General features: G+C 36.8%; 1 protein-coding gene across 1 annotated transcript in view; it reads right to left on the reverse strand.

Annotated features, from left to right (window-relative positions):
- The window catches only part of LOC149781517 (uncharacterized), a 98,672-nt gene that overhangs the window by 63,018 nt on the left and 13,021 nt on the right, over positions 1-22,633 (reverse strand). Inside the window, exons 4-5 of the mRNA XM_089935599.1 lie at positions 13,024-13,128; positions 7,945-8,040 (exon numbers count right to left, since the gene is read on the reverse strand). Coding sequence (XP_089791725.1) covers positions 7,945-8,040; positions 13,024-13,128 — 201 coding nt within the window. The remainder of the gene's footprint in view (positions 1-7,944; positions 8,041-13,023; positions 13,129-22,633) is intronic.

The raw sequence follows: 22,633 nt of genomic DNA on the forward strand, positions 1-22,633 counted from the left end.
AAGGTCACTGCAAGCAATTGCTGATAATAAATAACAATGAAACCTCCTTGATATGTTATCAAACAATGGAAACCATGAAATAGAAAAAAGGAACAGTGACTAAAACTTTACTATGTACCATGAATTCCTTTTTTTGGTACCATTCTATGTGGATTTGCACCATTATATACAGAACAGTTGATGTGTATTTTCGGAACCCTATGCATCGCAGTGCAGGTGGAGAAAAAAAGTGGAGTGGATTAAGGAAAAAACCTACAACATCTCTATGCACTTCCTAATGGAGTTGCCATTGCAGCTCGGAATTGCTCTGCACACCACACTTTCTCACTGTGTTGTCGAGGATGACCACCCCGGAGTGGATATGGTCTCTTATCAAATGGGCGTTTTCACTCTGTATGACCTCTGCAAGCATGCTCTTTAGAAGTTTATGGAGAGAGAGAGAGAGAGAGAGAGAGAGAGAGAGAGAGAGAGAAAGAGAGGTGCCAATTTATCCATCGTTATCAGATGATTATACACATTTCATATTTGTAATGAAGATTATGTAGTAGACTTAATGCGAAATCAAATTTTAGATGACACATGTATTAACTCATTAATCCCTGGTGCCACGTTTATATGGCATGGAGCTAGCAGCCTACTGCAGAGCCCTCTAGCATCAAGGTCATGTAAGATACACTAAAGTGTGTGGTATTATAGAAAGGTAGACAGATGTAGCTCTACAATGATACCAAATAATCTGGACGTTTTAGAAGCACTACAAAATACAGAGGGAAAAACATAATTTTTTGGACCTGTTCTTTTTTCACCCAAAAATTTGCACATGGTCGGAATCTGATTTTATGTCCAGATTTTATACTTTTTGGCCTCAGATCTAAGGCAGACCGGTCTGAACTGCACACAGGTGAACCTTTGCAAAAAAGTAGGATAAGGTGGGCATTTGGAATAAAGAGTGGTCTCAATATGAAAATGATGGGTCCGTTAAGCAAAAAAAATAAAATCTATTGGAAGTCGATGTATTAGAATGTATTCAGAAATAGCTTTCAAAATGTGTTTCCTACTCAAATTGCAGGTGAAAACGACAAAAACCTCCAGGTGTTAATGAGTTAACATAGTTGCAATGCTACTACACTTTTTCATTCATAAAAAGTTGATTAACACCTTTTGCAATAAGTTTATACTTTTTATTTATTCAAAGAAATCTGATCAAAGACCTTGTTGATCTTCTCTGGAACAGTACAAAGTTATCCTTATTGCTTAAACATGAATCGTAATCCTTTGAGGTATGTACATTTAAATTCCCTATGACAACTGCTTCTATTACCCCCCTCAAACCTTAATTTACACTTAAATGCAAACATGATTTGTCCTATGGGACTGGTCATTTAATTTATTGTTCTTTCTGATTGATTAATAATTTTTAAAATTCCTCCATCACAAGATAAAATTGTTTCAAATAATATAACCCTTTGGAAACTTGAATGGTCTTCACCATATAAAAAAATTTGTTTGTGCAGATGTTCTACTGAAATAGACAGTGACCATTGTAAACACTGTTATAAAAATAGCATTAGAAGATGTCAATTTCAGCATGGGACAGGTGCATTTCTAACATGAAGCCATCTGACTTGGCGTGTTGTACCTTAGAGCTTGAATTATAGTCCCGTCATTAACAGCACATATTTGGTAATTGTTCCTAATTAATCTGACCTCAGCGTATTGTTGAAATGGGTAATGATGAGGAACATTGTCAAATCTTAAATGTTCAACAAATTTAAGGCATTCTGCAGGGTTGTATCCATGTGTATAAGGAAAAATACAAAAACACAATATCATGGTAAAAAAATAATCAGTTATATATTCTACAGAATATTACAGAATCCTCTACTTAAAAAGAAACAAACTTCACAAAATGCAAATGGATCTACACTGAGTGAAATAAATCTTATATTTTAAAAAAGTCTGTCAATACTATGTTATCGAAATGTAGACACATTACTTTCCTTACTTCTGTTGCAGTTCATGCAATATACTTTGTAAAGTATCGTATGAAATTCAATATTACTGCATTCTCTGCAGTGAAAGGAATGATAATGATCAATAAACAACAAACATTTTACAACAAAATCGCATTTCTATTTGATTGATGTGAAACAATATTGCATAAGTTCTGATATTTTCCCAATGCACAAGCAGGGTTGAATCAGGTCAAGTGTTGGGGTTTGTTGTTTTTTTCCATAAATTTAAAAGAGCCTTAACTTTCCTTGAAAGGGCACCAAAAAATTTTAAGTTTGTGTCTAATTACTCAGTGTGCACAATACCCAATAAATGTGTGCAAGAATACAGCGATAGTCAAATTCCAAGTGATAAGTGACTGTACATTTGTGTGGTTGTGTATGTTTTTTTTTTTTTACAGGGTGTGGGCCCTGATGATTTCTCAGTAATAACTTGTACTATTTCTTCTGACATCCAATCGCAGGATTATAAAAGGATGATTTAAACTTGAGATTTGTATAATAAAAAGGACACCATGCTATTCCTTTTCTTATCGAAATAAATTTATCTATGATGAATGAAACAACCAAAAAGTATCCTGGTGGGAAAGAACAATATAGCCTCAAAAATTACATAGCCAGTCCCTTGCAGTGTACATGTAGTTAAAATTCGAAAGGTCTGTATATTCGTGACTGGGTCATTACGTGATTCATAAATTCAGAATTTGTTCCTGTTTTTGTTGTTTTTTTCTAAACAAAAGTGGCTGTCAACTGGAACTGTCTAAAGCTTAGATGACAACTTTTCATGTGTAAACAACAAAATAAATTTACAGGGTTCAAGATCAATACGGTGTGCCTCTCGTCAAGTCAGGGTGCAAGTTTGTTCAGATATCTTGCAATAAAGTAAAATTGTAAACATACTGCACAAGAAGTAAATCAACCTTCTTTAAATGTACTGAATAGATGAGACTTTTTTACTTTTATTTTTTTATTGGCCAATATATTTGATAGAAATTAAGATCACTTGATGCTTGAAATAGTATCTGATTGTAACTCATGCATGACGTCTTGTCTCTCCATGGGTGGTCTTTGTCCACTGACTATTCAAATGTCAATAATTAAAACTTGTGTTGTTAATGACTGGACCATAATTTGAGCCAAATGTATTAAGTGCAATAAGCCAAGTTATTAGTGTGATAGAAATGCACATTTCCCAAGCTGAAATTGACATCTTCTGATGCTAACATTTAATAACAGTGTACAATGGTCACTGTCTTGATTTCCGCTGAACATCCACTGAAGCCAAGTCTTTATTAGGGAAAGACCATTTAAGTTTCTAAGGTGAATGGGGGATAAATGCTTGAAAACTATTGTCTTATTGTGGTATAAAAAAACATCACTACACCATTCCTTGCTTACCTTGAAACAAACTTATATTGTATTGAATGAAATAATAACAAAGTACAGTAACAATCGGAAATAATAATTTAGCCATATAAAATTAAAAGGCCAGTCACTTACAGATTTACCTTTTTTGTTGTGTAAATCTATATTCAATCTTGCAACTGGGCCATTACTCAACACTCAATTCTATAACCAACAGCTAATCAAAAATACTTAGGATTGCTGGTTTGGTCATATGATGAGTTTACATGTAACATTTCTGAATGGACAGATGAAAGTGATGAAAAAATGTCATCACTTAAATATTTTCATCAGGAGATTGAACCTGTATTATTTTCTGATAATGCAGATGCAGTTTATTTAGTATTTTCTTTCAATCCACAAGACAAATACTGCAAACTACCACTAAATTTCAAGCAAATAGTCAGTTTAGTTACTAATTTGTTACATTTTGACTCTAATTTGCTTTTTTATAAAGTTAATGTGAATACAAAAAAAGAACATACATTTTGTTGCCAAAGAACATTAATCTAAATGAGCATTTACACCAGGTTTGGCCAGCAATGTGAAAGTACTACAATTATGACAATAATCACCTAAATGGCAATTAAATTTTGTCCATATTGCTTTTTCAGTTGATTTTTCCTGGAGATTCCTCATATCATCATCTTTTGCTGTTCAATTAGAATGCCTACAATTATTCAAACTTAGTTGTGAAATGTGTATCTGCGGTAGATATGATTGTATTTACTGTATCATAAAAATAGCCAACAGTTTTGTAAATTTGTTTGGTTTTAACTTTATACAGCGCCCCACGATAACACAAATTAGGATATAACGCGGTTGTGGCATGGCTCACGAAATTTCATATATTCATTTGCACATTTTTTTCTTCAAACTATGTGAAATAGTATATAAAAAATTTATTATCATTTTAGGGAAGAGTTCATGTATGAATTTGAATATATTATGATCAAGGCGTGGTTCCTGAAATTTTAAATACATGTATGTGTATTTTTTTCGTAAACCACAACTATGCAGTAGACAATGCAGTGGTTGATAAAAGATTCTGACAATTTAATAAACATCAAAAAACGAAAGCCGCCAACATATCTTTTGCTGGGCTTGGTGGTGTTATTAGATACAATCAGCTGACCAGTAAATAATGTCTATTTTATTAGCTGGAAATTGAAAGGGTAAGAAATTGTACATACATTCAGCTTAAAAATCTTAATAAAAGTATTTTTCATATGTTTCAATATTAACAAAATCTGAACAGTTATATGCACGCTGAAAGCATGTGTTGTTTGTTAATTAATCTTGCTATAGTCGTTCAAATGATACAAGTGTAAATTATTGAGAATTTACAATGGATAAAGGTACATAGAAACGCATATGAGAAAGTTTTAGAGTATGAAATTTGTACAGACACCGTTCACAGACCCTGGAATGCAATGAACCGTGCATTAACCTAATTCTGCTGTTAATTTTTCCCTCTGAACTCGGACACATAATGATCTGTGACAAAATTACTGAATAGTTTAAATATGTATGCAATTTTTGCAATGGAATTACATGTATTATGGATTAACTGCATGCCATGATGGTGTGATATCAGATGGTAAGCAAACTGTTAACACTCTGTTCATGCTATGTATTAGATGCTGAATTCAGACACAATGATCTGTGACAAAATTGAATATTTTAAATCTGTGTGCAATTTTTCAATGGAATTACATGCATTATGAATGAACTGCATGCCATGATGGCACGATAGTAAATGGTGTTGAAACCCTATTCATGATTACATTAGACATGAATAAACGTATATGTACCAATGCATTGTTCTCTGAAAAAGTAAAATACTGTAAAACCCAGCATTAATGCGACCCCGCTATTAACGTGATCCAATTTTTTGGATCACAATTAGCACGTTATAGCCAGGTTCCACTTTATAGGTGGAATTTCCTCTTGCTCATATCGATTTATTTTGCCCTTGTTTAGCTTGTTCTATACTATGTAGAAGCTGAACACATCATTATCATCAGTAATGCCTTGTATGTGGCCCAAATTGCTAAAACACGTTTGCCAAGGCCATCAAATTCTAGCTCTAGTTGCTATTAATATTTGCCTTCTTATTTTTCACAGCTTTAAACAGGTATCCCTAGTAGAACTTTATTAACTACTACTAACTTAGAGGTGGATAAGGGTTTGGTTTCAAAAATTGTAAATTCCACTTATTTTCTGTTTATCTTGAACCGTTCATATTAACTTCATGGTCATCACGAATATTGTCACATATTCACTCATTTGACTCATTTCTGAGTTTGTGATATAATCTACAGCTAATGACTATCAAAGGTTATGGTGCATAAAAACCCCCTCTCATGTATGTTTGCAGTAATAAACATATCTCATTATAAAGAAAAATGCATTTAAAAAAAAAAGCATGTAGTACAATACACCTTTCCTAAACTTCGTAGCTTTGTGCTGCAATGATATACTCACATTATATGCACCATGTTGAAAGATTAATTGGGAGAATAAGACTGATATATGATTAATTCAGGATTCATACAGAATTCTGAATTATAAATTCAAAGACTTCTCCCAAACTTCCAAAGACCACAAACATAGATTTCCAAGACATATTTTCGCAAACATTTTGATACAAGTTATGTTATATGAGAAAACAACGAATGCAAAATACTACAATATTGTTTAATGATGAAATGAAACTGAACGGGGTCATCAACAGAAAGAAACCAGGAAAACTCTACAGCATCCGAATCTAACATCCTTGGACAATTCAATTTGTGATTGTGGAAAAAAATTAATATGTTTGGGTTTATTTCAAATTTCAAAAACTTTTAAAGACCTCAGGGTAATCTGCTTAATTTTCCCAAACTTTCAAGGCCGTGAAAATGTTACCTTATTTTTCCCAAACTGTCAAAGACCTTCAAAGACCATATAAACCTGTAGTTTTATATAAATATCACTAGGAACCAATTGTCCACAAAAATATCACATCTTACACCCAATGTGTTTCTCAGTTCATATTACAAATCCAAAATTAGTTTTTGCACAATCAACAAAAACATCATTCAGAAGTTAATTTTCTTTTGAAACATCAGTGCAAATAAATAAAACTAAACACCATCCTGATGGGCGACTGTTAACAAGTGTTGCAGCTTACATCAAAGTACAAATGTCACTCCTCAGCTGGTACTTGATAATCGATTCTTTAAAAAGTCTGAAGAAAGAAACTTTTTTCATAAAAGTCATGAACAGCCACTGGGAGAGAGCAGCCTTCAATACAGTGAAAAATTAGAATACTCTCAAATAATCAATTATTTTCAAAGTCTACAGGTAAAGGTATTTACATGGTTCCCCCACTTTTTGAAGATAAATTTCCAGGACGAAATTAATTTTTTAAAGGTTCACATATGGCCATTACTGAATGGAATTAAAGAACATTTTATTTTATAAAACATGCATTTTCTAAATCTAAAGATGGTTTTCTTTCAAGATTCTCCAAAACATCTAAGTCAGAAAAGATGATCATGTACAAAACCACAAAATGTATCACACGACTGTATTCCGATAAATTGGCATGTAAAGTCATTTCAATGTACAAAATAAAAATTCTATCTTTATTTTGCTGACCTGCATTATGTAGCTAAGTGGGAACAGCATCATGAACATAAATTAATTTGGCTTCCTTTCAAACCTTTAATTCTAAAGAATTCTATAGCAATAAATATGAGCATCTTATAGAAAGCAAACATTTCCTATTATAGAATAAATAATATAAAAAATGCAAATAATTAGAATTTGTCTTGTAACAAAGAGAGTTTAACCCTGAATTTATCTGTGCCAATAAAATCCCAAGCAAGATTTATCAAATACACTAATCGCCTTAAGATGATCTGGTTAAAAATCCATCATTTAAAAACATGTTCAAAAGGGTTGATTTAAATTTTGACAAAAGACCTTCAAAAGTATATACTGTTGTATAAACAAGGACTGAATTGTCTGTATAATCAACTTGTCTTCTTGTAATTCGTTAAACCAGAAAAGGGGAGTTAACCTGTAAGAGTTGCTTTCCTTTGTTTATCTAATATATAGATGGAAAAAAATCCACCTTTCCTAGTGGGCATAATTTGGAGGCAGCAAAGAAAGTTACCCTAATGAAATGTGATTACATAATGTAAGGGACAGAGAAATTACACAGCATGGGTTTACCGATAATGACAAACTCAAGAGTGTAGTGCTGACCAACTGTAATGGATGCAACTGATAATTGACAACAAAGAACATTTTTACACTTGAAAATTAAAATGTGCACAATTCCTGTTTTGTTTTACACTTTTACTTCAAGTGCAATGATTATGAAAGTTTTTAGATTTACTTTCTAAGTTTCTTATTATCTTAAGGCAGTCAGGGAAAAGGTAACAAACTACACCTTAAGGAGATTTAACTTTTAACCCTGTAAAGCAACAGCACTGTTTGTAGCTGGCAAAAGACATGACTATAGCTGCTACTGTACCTGTAATATGGTTTCAAAGTTAAAGGTCAGTCCATTCCACAGAGTAAACTCTCCACTAGAAGCACCTGTCACCAATCTTCTACCCTCTGGGGTCCACTGCAAAACATGAAATTACACAAATTATATAAATAAATCGAATAAGTAAATCTGCAATTAAAAAAAAAACACCTGCAAAATCAATTCCAACATCTACAAGCATGAGACAATACAAGGAACTGATGCTATAATGTCAGAACCAAAATATCCATGAACTCAAATCAATTGCTTCTCTTTAACTACTGTTTGAACTATTAGATATCCAATTAGCACCAGAGGTCTCGCTAGGATTTTAAAACTAGGAGTCTAGGTCTCCCATTTTGGTAAAAACAGGAGTCCCACCATCAACAGCTGCTGTCCCTTCTTTCCTACAGAATCAACACAGACATAAGTGCATCTATTTTTTGATGGAGAGGTGTTTATAATGTAATCACTCACTATAATATAGCTTCATTACAACAGTCCATTGACAGGATCACAAATTTATGGTTTATTTATTTGTATACATACTTGTAGTAATTTTAGGCAAATAAATAGTATCTGATTTGCTATTTTTCCCCATATTTTTGCAAATATGTGTCAAGTCAGAAAACAGCTAATATCTTAAAGCGCATCTCACCAATTCCACAACATCGTATTGTCCCATATGTTTCTGACCTATATAATTTGCATTTTAAAGTTAAATCTTTAATAAAATAATACCTAGGCTTTGGTTTCAATAATTTGTATATTTTTTCTGAATATATTTGCCCGATGATTTAAGAAAACAGACAATCTAATAAACTGGTACATCCCAGACTTAGCGGAGTCCGCCATTATTTCCCATCAGGCCTACTGGTTCACTTACAGTTTCAAACTAATTTTATGATGAGATAGTGTATAACAGGCAGTTAATATATATCCAGATCACCAATTCTGATCTTAAAACACACGTTTGTATGTTTTATCATCAAAAGATAGCATGCAGGAAATTGATAGTTGCTACCTTACTCAGAAAAGGGTTAATGGACAATCAGCTATCAAAACATAATGCTTGTGAATGGGCAAGAGTTTGTTTGTCAATGTAATTGATATAAAAACTAGGCCTAACTACTGATGCCTTGATGAATACATTTCACTACAACACTAGGACTAACCGGGCTAAGGCGAGGGGCATTAAAAAAAATATATGGTATGGTCAGTCTATGTACCTTTTAAATAATTACAGGGCCAAGTCATTTTCGCTTTCCTAACAGAAGGCTAAGTTTACATTTTTAGGTGACTTGTCACCCACTTACAAATGGCATTTTGTCTAAGTCTCAACATGTCTCGATTCTGAGGTCACGTACACTGCTTATCCCACAACATTTGGAAATGAACACAATAACGAAAGCTAAAGATGTTTATTTGATGTACTTTTATAAATGATCACATGTACATCTCTGGGTCTTTCTGCCTCTGAATTCAATCGCTGTAAATATCTACATTTTCCCACCTGGTCGCCTGTCAAAGTCTTTGAACTTGCCACCCAGCTATTGCATCATTTTCTTTTTTATGTACTCTTATAAAATGGCAACATGTATGTATATAGGGGTCTTTCAGTCACTGAATTCTGTCATTGTAAATATCAGCACAGCTAATGATCAACACATTTTCCAACAAAACTGGTGGCTGAAGCAGGACTGGAAAGTCTTTGAATTTTGCCGCACACCTATTACATGCGTACGGAGGACTCTCGCCTTCGTGACTTTCTGCATCCCAGATCAAAAATTGGCATCCAAAAATACGCATAATTAAGCATTTCCAAGATCTCTGAGCACTATTTTTTTTAGCATCAACTTGATACAACATCAAGTTTCTAGCAAAATCCCATGTAAATATGACTTTCAATTCTGCAGTAGTAGCAAATACATTTTTAAATTGGCTACTATAGTGACCATACTGGCTGTCAGCTTAGCATTATTTTCATTTAGATCTACACATACACATGTCAAACCTGTCCTAACAGTCCTCTTTACTCAGCAGTCACCTGTTCATGATGTCAATTTAAAATTTCCCTTGACAAATTTCATAAATATAAATATCTCCTATGGAATAGACGTCTACCTTATATAGTCAGGTATTTGCTACCCAAACATTTTTTCTACCTGCCTTAAGCAGTCAATGGCATGCATCTACACTGACCACTCAGTCTATGCAAACTGAACTTTTGTTTCATGAAGGCAATGTTTAGATATAGGAATATCATGTGAATCAATATTCAAACATTAATTTCACTTATACTCACTGTACTCCAAAACATGGTGATAGTGAAACTCTGGTGTAAATATGTAAATGCAGTTTTTATCATTATGGAAGACAATCAAAGCAATCTGGTTGCTTGATGATGGGACAAATAGTTGTTATTGCTGCAGAATTGAAAGCCACCTTTAGTGTCACAGGAATAGAGCTTCATCTATTTGCATGTGAATAAAACCATCTCTAAAGTTCATCTTTGAGAAGAGACAAAAGTTACAACCCTTTTTATTAGGGTCAATGGTCATTCAATATTTAAAACTTTTCCCTAAAAGCTGGAAAAATATTGGTTCATGGAGTGCTCAAAATATTGAATAGCCTGCTGACCAGGGCCCTCAAATTTCATATCAGGCCCCTCCTGTATTCTAATTTAAGTACCTTTCAGGTTTGTTGCAACAAAAAGACTTGTCAATCATGTTGATAAAATGCAGAATTTTGTTTCCAAAATTTTGAAAGACTAGTAGATTATTATTTATCACCATGTATGCCCTTTATCCTTAACAGGATTGTCTATTTACCTTATTTACCTGTATCTACTATGTGTACAAAGCCAACCATGTCACCCATGAATGGGCCAACTGACTGCATGGGTTACCTTTAATTTTAGTGTTCATTTAACTTTACTAAATATATAATCTACAGGTGGTAGGACATAAATGCTGTTTTGAAGTCCACCTACATACCATTTTATAGTTGAAATATACTGCTTTTGAATATTATCCGACTTTTTATTTTAAAAAAATATAAAAAAAGAAAAAATGGAAAGAAAAAACAAACATGGTATTTTACATGTTCTATCCACACATTACATAAATCAGCCAAAACCAGTCTACTGGGGATCAGAAACATTCCAACAGTTGAGGCAATTTGTATAATAGTTTATGGCATTAAGGCTAACATGTGTACACAACCAGCTGTCAACTGATTACAACTTTAATCTAGATATTTAAGGCCAAAAGCAGTATATGATGTGTTAACAGTAAAAAAGGGATCAAATGTGGTCCATGATGGCTTCAGTCTTATATAATAAAATCTTGTCAGAAACACTTCAGTAAATAATGACTCACTGATGGACAAGTCACCCACTGAGACAATCTGACTTGCCAAATATAGGAGGGTCCAAGAGATATTAGTTTTTTGTAGCCCTGAGGGAGGGGTAGAGTTATAGTTACACAGAGAGAGAGGGAGAGAGAAGACAGAGACAGCATGTGTTTGTAAAATTTTGAAATAATTGTTACTTAGAAATTTCCAAATATAACCATAAAACCTGCATCATTTCACCACCAGTTGTCAACAAATTAAAGAAACCTGTTATAACATGCATTTGTTATTTTTTTTATATACCTATGATTCAGGAAACAATGAAAATTAGTCCTAAAGCATTGAATTTCTTGAACTTTTTAAGATTTTCTGAACAAAAACATTTTTGACAAAAAATTTAAACAGCAGTCACAAAAATAGCTCATCACAGGAAATATGAAAACATTTATTTGCTGACTAGATTGAACGTTGGTTTGCAGATTAGCATTCAAATACTACATGAATTAAAGTGGGAAGTGTGTATTAAATTGCTACAACCACGCTTTTATATTAAGACATTTACCATATATACTCACGTCTAAATTTAGTCCAAATGAAAAGACTCAGCTCTACCATCACACTATGTGTAGACCTGCTAACCCTATCAAGACTTAATCAGTCAGACAGTCAATTTTTTCCCCATATGTTAAGCCAGTTTTCAGTAATGTGTAACAAAATATAATGTATTGCTTTTGTAAAACTGGAAAACATGCATTTAAAAGTCCATAAGTGTGATTCAAGACTGATGTAACGAGGGTAAACATTATGTTCAACTATAAAGTTTGTAAAGTTTACTTTTAACCCTAATTACCTAAAGAACAGTTTCACACACTGCAGTTCCAAACCATATGGAGCTAAATGGCTTCTTGCTACCACTCAACTTGATGTAATCCTTTTTTTTATTATTATAAAAGCAACGATGACGGCAGTTATATTTCTTACCATGTGACATACTTAAACCAACACATTATGTCCACTAAATGTAACTGTTACCCTTCTGTTTTCCCCCCCCCCAGAATCTGAATATTCCATTTTATTCTTGTGTACTATTAAACCTTTTTAAAATGTTTACTGTCCATTCGTCATGACCACTCACTTGTTACATGCCATTTAATATATATATATATATATATATATATATATATATATATATATATATATATATAATGCAGACATTTTGCATCACAAAATATAGTCCCAGATCAGAAACAAACATGGACATGCCAGTATCCAGATTTTACCACGATTGTATTTCCATAATTTATACTTTTAATCAGCAAGTCCATATTTTAAGAGTAATTTTCATAAAACTTTTGGCAAAATCAAGAGTTGGCATGTTTGAATGTTCCAACAGATCTATGTCTACACAGCTTGTTACAAATTTTATAAGTAGAAAAAAACAGACTGATCTGCCAGTGCATTATGTTAAACTTCTCATACAGCATCAATGAATGGTAGGAGTATATTGCCAGATTTGTTGCAAATATGCACAATAATGAAAAGGAAGAGGCAAACCAACAAATGCATTGACAAATGGTGATCGGTCCGCATCACAATAACCTTTATTCTTTCTGAGCATGTTGACAAAAAATTAAATGCTTTCTTAAAAAATTCTTAATATCCAGTCTCTTCAACACATGTATAATAATATATTTATGAGATGGGTAAAGGCAATAAAGGAATACTTACAGCCAAACAAAATATGGGACATCGAAACTTATTTGTGGACTGCCTCATGAACCTCGTTGTGACACAATTCATTGGATCATCTATCATATCCAATGGGGGTACCAGCTGCAAATGGTAAAAATAAAATAGAACTTCCTGTCCAGTATCAGTTGTTTGATGTAGCTTGTATCCAAAATTTTAAAGAAAATGAGCAGTCATGTATACCTCTATCTACTGCAATTCTACAAATAAAGGATTCACAACCAGTACAATGTATTCAGTTGCTTTTAGCTCACAATGAAATCACTAGCTTTTGATATTATATATTCATGATGTACAGGCTGCCTGCACCCACTCATGTAGTCCATGACCTACATACCGTTTCTCTTAATTTTACTTCTTTTCCCAAATCGGTTCAAATTAAAATAATGAAATTCACTTTTAACTATGTCATATCCTGCATCACATTTTTCAGACTCCACTCACATCCCTCACTCCTTCCCTCCCTCTCTCTCCAAGCTGTGAACTGAATATAGAAATTATCATGATTTATTTAAAATAATAGAGCCACATATAAGCCTTCAAGCTCTTCATCCAATATATGGTCCACTTTTGAAGGAGAAAGCAAATTTTTAGTAAATTGTGTTTCTCCGAGAATACTTACCCGATCACATTAACGTTAGGGATATAAGCCTGCTACCTCTCGAATCTAGCCCTACTAAAAGACAAAAATTCATCTTTTCGGTCTCTCTCATATAGACCAAAGGGCAATAACTCTTGCCCCTTACCTCCCCTTGCTACTGCCAGGTGTCACTAGTTTTTTAAGCTGAGTGATATATATTATACGAGGATGTTCGCATAGCGGGGTGGTTGGGAGGGTTTTTAAGTAATGTGATCGGGTAAGTATTTTCGGAGAAACACAATTTACTAAAAATTTGCTTTCTCCTTCAAATACATTCCCCGATCACATTAACGTTATGAGAATAAGTAATAGGAGGAGGGAATGCTGAGCATCATAGATCCACTCCGGGTACCTTCTAGGGAATGATGGCTGGATTCCCCATTTGAACGATAACCCGTTCTCCTAATTTCATCAGCAACACAGCCTAGGGTCCCGTTATATGTGACCCCTATATACAGTTAAGAAGATAGATATTGAAATCTTCTTACCTATGAAATATCACTGGCGAATCCAGCGAAGCTGATAGGCTGTGCTGATTGTTTTAAATGGGTCTGGTGGTCATCTGGGCTGCCGACACCGGACCTACCAGATTCAAGGTTTGCCTCTGCGAAGCCAAATCTCTGAGATAAAAACTGGAGAAGGTTGACTCTGCATGCCAGCCAACAGCTTCTATTATATCTCGGATCGAAACATTGCGTTCGAATGCAAGGCTCGCCGAGATTGCTCTAATCTCATGAGCTGTAATCTTCATGAGGCGACTCTGATCTTGTGAGACCTCAGAGTATGCTGAGCGTATAACCCACTTCACCCATGAAGCAAGGGCTTGAGGGGTGATATCCCGTTTACCAGCTTTGACGGAAGAAAGAGGTGCTTACGTGTGTCCCAACATGCCTCTGTGCGTTTTAAATAGTGCCTGAGTGCATGAACAGGATCTTGCATGGCTGCTGCTCTTGCCTTATCTATGGAAGACAGCGAGTGAATGATGATTCTTTGATTGCCAGTGGATGGTAACCTATTTTTGGCTACAAAGCCTGGTTGCGTCAGGAGGACCACCGAACCATCTGATCTGAACTGAAGAAAGTTCGGGTCACTGGAATGGGCATGTAACTCGCTCACCCTGCATGCTGAAGCTAAGGCTATCAAGAAACATGTTTTGTATGATAGTAGCTTTAACGAAGTGTGGGCTAAAGGTTCAAATTTGTCTGAATTGAGCCATGTTAAAACCCAGGACAGATTCCATTTTGGAAACAGGGTGAGGGATTTTGGTCAGTTTAAATCAAAATTGGCTAAAAGATCTAATAGATCTTTGTTATGCCCAATATGACAGCTACCATGATGGTGGAATGTGTCTGATATCATGGAGCGGTAGCCTTTGATAGTAATTGGGGCCAACTGTTTCTCCTCGAAAAGCCAGAAAAAAAAGTCGGCCAGTTGAGGGATTGAGACACTCAAAGGGACGATGTTATTGATATGGCACCAGTCCCTGAAAACACGCCACTTTCCCTCGTAAGCCTTCAGAGTGGACGGCCTTCTTGCTCTTGAGATTCTCTCCACAATCGAAGGTTTAAATTGTTCGTCTCGCAAGGCTGCCTGGACAAGAGCCTTAAGCGTGAAGAAGAAGACGGTCCAGGCAGGGGTGGAACACCTGTGACCGCGGTTGTTTGAGAAGATTTGGGCTGGTTGGAATCTTCCTGGGTAGATCTATCGCTAGATCGAGTAGATCGGTGACCCAGGACTTGTTCCATCTGAGAGGGGCAATCAGAATCATCCGACAGTTCTGACCCCTTAACCTCTGGATTATTTTTGGTACCAAAACCGTGGGAGGGTAGGCGAATGCCCACAACCCCTCCCAGCTGATTGACAGAGTGTCCACGGCCCAAGCCTCTGGGTCTGGAACCGGAGAGACGAAGGTGGGCAACTTGCGATTCCACCTTGTCGCAAAAAGATCGATCATCGGACGCCCCCAAAGTGTGCAAATCCGAAGAAAGACTGATTGATGGAGTGACCATTCCGTGTGAATGACTTGACCTTTCCTGGATAGAGTGTCGGCTAAGACATTGAGTCTGCCGGGAATGTGTCTGATTTGTACGTTGATGTGGAGGTTGTCACACCAATGTAGAAACTGCCAGATCAGAATGCACAGGTCTGGTGATTTGGTGCCCACTTGTTTGAGGAGGTAAGTCACCACCACAGAGTTGTCTGACATAATGAGGACAGTTTTTCCTGAGAGCTGATCCTTCCAGAAATGAAAGGTATTGATGACAGTCCTCATTTATAAAAGGTTGATGTGGAGAGGCCTCTCCCCTGGCTCCCACGTGTCGCTGACTGTAGCGAAGTCCGGCAACAGTTGGGCACCCCAACCGTAGGTACTGGCATCGGTACATACCGTTATCTCGGCTTGGGGCATCTCCAGAGGAATCCCCGTCGACAGCCAACCGGGATTGTGCCACTGATGCAGGAACGATCGTATCTCGGGCGTGATCATTATTGTTTGATTGAGGAGACTTGAAAAGGGGCGCCATTCTGCCAGTAACGTCATTTGTAAGGGACGCATAAAAAGACGGCCAAGCGGATCAAGTCTGCCGCCGCATTGAATAATCCGAGGAGTTGCAAGAATTCTCTCGCTAAAATCCACATCCTGTTGGAAACGGACTCGACGAGTTCGACGATCCGGATTACGCGAGCGCGAGGAAGCCGTACCAGATTCAGATCGGTGAGAAACTCCATACCCAGATGGACAAAACGCTGGGATGGACGGAGATCGGACTTTTCCCAGTTCACAAGAAAGCCTAGATGATCTAAAAGTGCTAAACGATCGTTTCTGCCTTTGAGCAGAATAGAACTTACCATATGTTTCTGGAGGATGTCGTCCAAGTACACTGCCATCCCTGTAGATGAAGTCAAGCGGAACAGGGTGACGACGCAATCCATAACCTTGGTAAAAGCGCAAGGGCTGATGTTGAGGCCAAAGGGTAGGACCTGGAACTGATAAACCACGTCACGGTAAGCGAATTGGAGAAATTTCTGTGATGCGGGGTGGATAGGGGCGTGAAAATATGCATTGGTCATATCTAGACTGACGGCATACTCATCCCACCGGATGGAAAGACGGATTGATCTCGCTGTTTCCATCTTGAATTTCGGCGGTAAAATGTAATGGTTGAGGCGACTCAGGTCAATGATCGGCCTCAACTTGCCTTTTGTCTTCTGGATAAGAAAAAGCCTGGAATATAACCCCGGCGATTGCAGTTATTTTTTTATTTTTTTTTTCTTCACAATCTCCACCGCCCATCTTCCTATGAGCGACCGTATCTCCTGATGTAGAAAGATATCCTTCTCCTGATCGGACGGTACGTCCGTGAAGAGACGAGAGGAGGACTGGGGAGGGGGTTGGATAAATGAAATCCGAAGTCCCTCCAAAATGACCTGGATCACCCAATCGTTCTGAGGAGAAAAGGTGGTCCAGTGGTCCTGAAATTGCAGGAGGCAGCCGCCCACAGGTAGGCTGTCCGCGGGTGGTGGAGAGGGTACGTCAATTTTTAGAGTTAGGAGGCTTGAAGACAGAGAAACTTTGTTTCTTACTGCCTCTGTATGGTTGCCTCCTAGCTTGATTAGACTGTTGTCTCCTGGCATTGGGTTGGGATCTATACTGCACATTTGATTGTAAGGATCCCTTGTCACTGGTCCACCAATCATCCCTCCGCTGTATAAAGAAATGGATCCGATGGATCCGGTAAAAACCCCATGCGTCCTGACCTACAGGCCTGAAGGCCATGCTAGGACATGCAGGGGGACTTACGCCCACTGGGCAGCCTAAAATTGGGGGAACATTCCCCCAAAGAGTCAGAAAAAGCTGTGGAAGCGAGCGAGAGAAATAAGGCTAATATCTGGCCTGATGTCAATAGCTGCGTCGTCGTTTCCTGGACCAATCAACGCATCTGTTCAAAGTTGGACTGTTGTACCCTGTCAACATTATTTTCCTCCATTGCCGCTGAAGTTACTGTGGATGACGGTTGCAAACAACGAACTTTAGGTGGAGGGGGGGACCCCAACGTCCCCCACAAGGCTCGCAATGGAGGCTGTCTTCGGATGTATACCGAGGACATCAATGCTATCTTTCTTCGACTTATTCCGTCTATCCCTCCCTTTTGCTGCCTTCTGGACTACATCAGCCCACGTTTGCTCTGTCCAAGTATTAATCACGCTGCATGGTATAGATGATGTACACTTGGTACATACAATACAAGAGTCATGGTTGTCTTCTTTTGCTTTGAACTTTTTGCATTTCATGCATTTGGTTGACATTTTTACTGAAACGACACAAGAAAAGAAAACAAAGCACAAATTATCAATTCAGCATGTTATTAATTCGCTAATACCACAACCGTTACTAACGGAGTAAGCGAAATTAGTCAGTGTCGCGTTAACTCTTAATTGATAACACAAGTTCCGCGATAGCATGTGTAACATGGTCTTCAGTAAACGAAATCCGTAAGGGTGACAAAGTCACTCAATTTTGAAAAAAATTGTTAAAATAATGTATACAACCTGTAGAAGAATGATTGTCCAACACAATAAATCCAAATTTAACTTTGGATGGTCCAATGTAACGCTAAGATGGTGTCATGTTTACCCTGACCCAGAGTAGCCCAGTTTGAAACATGTATAATCAAGGTAATTCTGACGGGTCATTGTTTGATGTTGAACATTGCCGAAGGCTAGCACTAATCCGTTACGTAAGATTGTTGTGGCTAGAATCGAAGGACCGGACATTGGAGTTGCACACAGCCAATTATCACCTAGGTGTCGAAATGTTTCCAAGATCAAAAGAAATTGCCTGAAGAAGTGGGAGTGTCCTAACTTCTTTCCCCTGCAAACAGACAGACAGGTTGAACTGGCCGCTAAGACGATTGGACAGGGGCACAGCGCCATCCAATCAGAATCGAGATGGGGGGAGACCTTGATTTGGGTAGAATGATATCCCTGAGTTTTCCGGCAAAAGTTAGTTCGCTGAGAGAAATTACCCAGAGAAGAGGTTAGCGTAACTCCGAATAGCCATTCGTTATTGGTGGGAAAATCTTAGAGCGGGAAGGTCTAAGTACAGAAAGCTTCAAACAGAAGCTTTGAGGGACAGACCAGTTAAAGTTTGGTCCCGTTGTCTCGGATAGAGAGACGGAGGAAAGGAGAGGGTGGAGTTGAAGTCTGGGAGCGGAGTTGGAGGAGGAGGTAATAGAGAGGGAAAGGAGAAGTTGAAGTCTGGAGCGAAGCTGGAGGAGATAGTAGAGAGGAAACAGAGACAAAGAAGGAGTTAGAGGGACGGAAAGAAGGAAGAATCAGCGGGAATAGATGAGTAGATGCAAGGACAGGGGGGAAAATTGAACTCACACTGTAATCATGGGATGAATTAGGCTGTCACTTGGTCGAGGGAAAGACGAGTGATTGGAAGTTATTGTTTTTAAATTATCACATTTATTAAATTGTTATTGATTGAATTTCATCTTCGTGTTCTCTATAATTTAACCGTCGGCATTGCTGACTGGGGGCTCAGAGCTGTAAATCTACATCATCACTAATTTAACTTTCTAACCTAACGAGCCAGGGTGGAACTTTCAATTTAATTTAATTAAATTATATTGGGAGAACCCCACCCCAATACGACAGGACGTCACAGATGGCTTGGATTGTTTGGAGGTATAATGTACATGTTATCAGTACAAGCAAAGCTTAAAAACTAGTGACACCTGGCGGTGGCAAGGGGAGGTAAGGGGCAAGAGCTATTGCCCTTTGGTCTATATGCGACAGACCGAAAAGACAAATTTTCGTCTTTTAGTAGGGCTGGATTCGAGAGGTAGCAAGCTTATATCCCTAATGTTAATGTGATCGGGGAACGTATTTGAAAGAGAAATAAAAATGCCCATGATTGCATGTAAAAAGTATGGATTTATATGTCTTTGGCAGCAATGAGCAGTTTTAAACAGATGCCCTAGAGATCTCTATCTTGCAATTAAACTTGAATATCTGACATTGTATCCTCATTTGACATATAGCTGACAGCAAATTGAAAGTTCAGGATATTCTATGCTTCATGATGTTCAGACGATGCAGACATGTTTTGCCCCTGATCCTTAGTCCTTCGTTTGCTACTCATTCCCTTCTTTTCTATTATTTTTGTAGTTAAACTTTACTTTTATTTTTCATTTTTGTTAACTTTAAATATTTAACAAGCATTTTCAGCTGTAACCAAACTTTCATCAAACTTCTGTCATTCTGTATTCAAGTATTTCCAATGGCTAGCAAGTCAGGTCCAAATGCTTCTGTATGTTAATTTAACAACTTTGATTCCAAGTGTGTGACATTGTCACAATCAAGGGATCACACTTAAAATCCTTCCATTTTTTTAAATCTGTGGATTCTTACATACTTAAACCAGAAGTTCTCTAAATAGTACAATATCAGACTCTCCCCACGTTTAATAGTCTTCTATGCAGCTGTGTGAAACTTTAGCAAAGAAACCATTTTTGTCTTCGAGTCATAGCAACCCTGCCCTTTGCCCCTGAAACTGATAGGCTTCTTCCTTACTCTAAGTGCAAGCCAGACAAATTTTGGGCCTGGCTGCAATGTAGAACAATGAGTGTGGAACTTGTTTCCCTTCTTTTGGTCAGTGATCTTTGCATTTTTCTTATCCGAATTGTAAATCATCCACATAATTTGGTTGATGCAACTAACATTAATGTGCAGGACCCATTTATCTCCTCCTTTGTCGCTGTGACCTCGACATTTGATTTTATAACTCCAACACGAATAGAATTTGTCCTTACACCATGTGCAAATCATTCACAAAGTTTGGTAATCACAGATGATGGAGAATTAAAGTTCTTGTGCAAAAAACATTTTTCTTCTTGCAATCACTGTGACCCTAACCTTTGAACATATTCAGCCTGACATTGACAGGGCTCTTCTTTATCCCAAATACAAGCCATCCACAAAGCTTGGTAACTTGAGATGGTGGATTGCTCAAGTTACTATGTAAAGACCATGTTTTTCTTTCATTCACAATGACCTTGACCTTTGCATTTTTTGAGCCCAAAATCAATATGGCTATTCTTTATCCCATTAAGAAGTGTTTCACAAAGTTTGAGAATTATAGATGGTGGACAACAAAAGTCAATGTGAAGAAACCCAGTCTACAATAGACAGTTGAACAGACATCACAACACAATGTTCTGCTTTAAGGTGGGCACATTAAAAATGTGAAATGCAACCTATGTGAAATGGAGCAAGCTTAGTCAAATCTGAAATAATGTTTATTCATCTTAAGCATAAATCTCTTCAGACAGTGCACATGGCTGCCAAAACTAGCACATGGCCACTAAACTGGTTAAAAAAGGATCTTCACCCAGCACCCACAGCTTTCAAAACTTCTGAACATGTACTTTCTTTAGGGTCAAAAGTAAAATGACAAAACGTTTCACAAGTTTCTACAAAGAAACAAAGTTTAACAAGTTTCTGCAGTGACATGTATACAATATCAAGTAGTTGTCATTTACTCTCGGCTCCTTAGATATGTTATAAGTTGTTGCTGATTTGGATTTAACTCAATTTCTTATCGAAACATAGGCTATACATGGCAGCCAGTGTAACTGGTGGAGGAAGAACCCAGGAAAATCCTGTTAAGAACTACTGATCCATGGGAAGTTACTGGCAAGCTTTCTCACACACCCACATTGGCCAAGCCCAAGAAAAATGTTGTCATGATAGCAAGGATGGTAACAAATGCGAAAAAGCATCAAGTATTAGTATTACTGTAAATGACAGTAAGTATGATAACCCTAACCTATCAAAATCAGATTTCATAGTTATTCAAACTGATTCTTCATTCAAGTACAACTATTGCTGACAAAGTTACATCCTCCTGAAATGACATCTCATTTTGTCCCCATGTGTTTCAATACAAATGAACAAACTGGCTGTACAATACTAAAATAGCACAATTACTAATTAAGCATTATGTACATACACTAAATACAGCAGAGTATTAAAGTACATGCTTAACTGAATTTCAGACAAAACCACTGTTAACAACATTTTGTCCATCAAGTCTCCTGGTTCACACCAATGTCAAGAAAGTAATGTTAAATAGCAGAATTACACAGATTTTTCTAAAGCCACAGGAAATTATGTCCTATTGTTTACAAAAGGCAATCAATATACACACACACAGATATATATATATATATATATATATATATATATATATATATATATATATATATATATATATATATGCGTGTGTGTTTCCTGTTGCACTGGTTTTAAAATGATCTCAGATAGGCAGTGTTTTTGTTCGTATTTTTTTTATATTATAATGATTAATATACAAATAATGCACACAGCACTTCAAGCACTGTGGTAAACCAGCTCAATTAGATGCAAAAATCAATTTCAGGATTATTTTTTTAAACCCCAGGAGGAAAAAGTGCTAGGGTTGGCAACGAAAAATGGGAACATTCGGCCAACCAGAAACACACATATTGTTTTTGGGGGGGGGGGGGGGAAGACCTAAACTGCAATTGTCAATTCAGCATAAATGGACTTGATTGACTGATAAACTTGTGTATAAAAGTACAAAAGTATCCCTTGTGGGTGGCCACCCAACTGATGAGGCATGCACCAGGCATATTGGTCCAAAAATGCAAAATGTACCCCTCACAAGCAGCCACATTTGATCTAACACATGCATTAAACTCACATGGTAAGGTACGTAATCTGATACCTCTTCCTATGTTTTTTTAAAAATGTGTCAGGTTTTTGTTGAAGCAAAAATTGATGGCTAAAGTATATTTTAACACATGCCACTAAGGCTACTATTATACCATTATCTTCAAAGGCTTTTATGCGCAATGAGCTCAACAATGTTGTGATAGGATTTTGGTTTCACACAGCTGTCAA

Source organism: Sinohyriopsis cumingii, chromosome 15, assembly GCF_028554795.1.
Source record: "Sinohyriopsis cumingii isolate HCF-2022 chromosome 15, ASM2855479v2, whole genome shotgun sequence".
NCBI lineage: Eukaryota > Metazoa > Mollusca > Bivalvia > Unionida > Unionidae > Sinohyriopsis > Sinohyriopsis cumingii.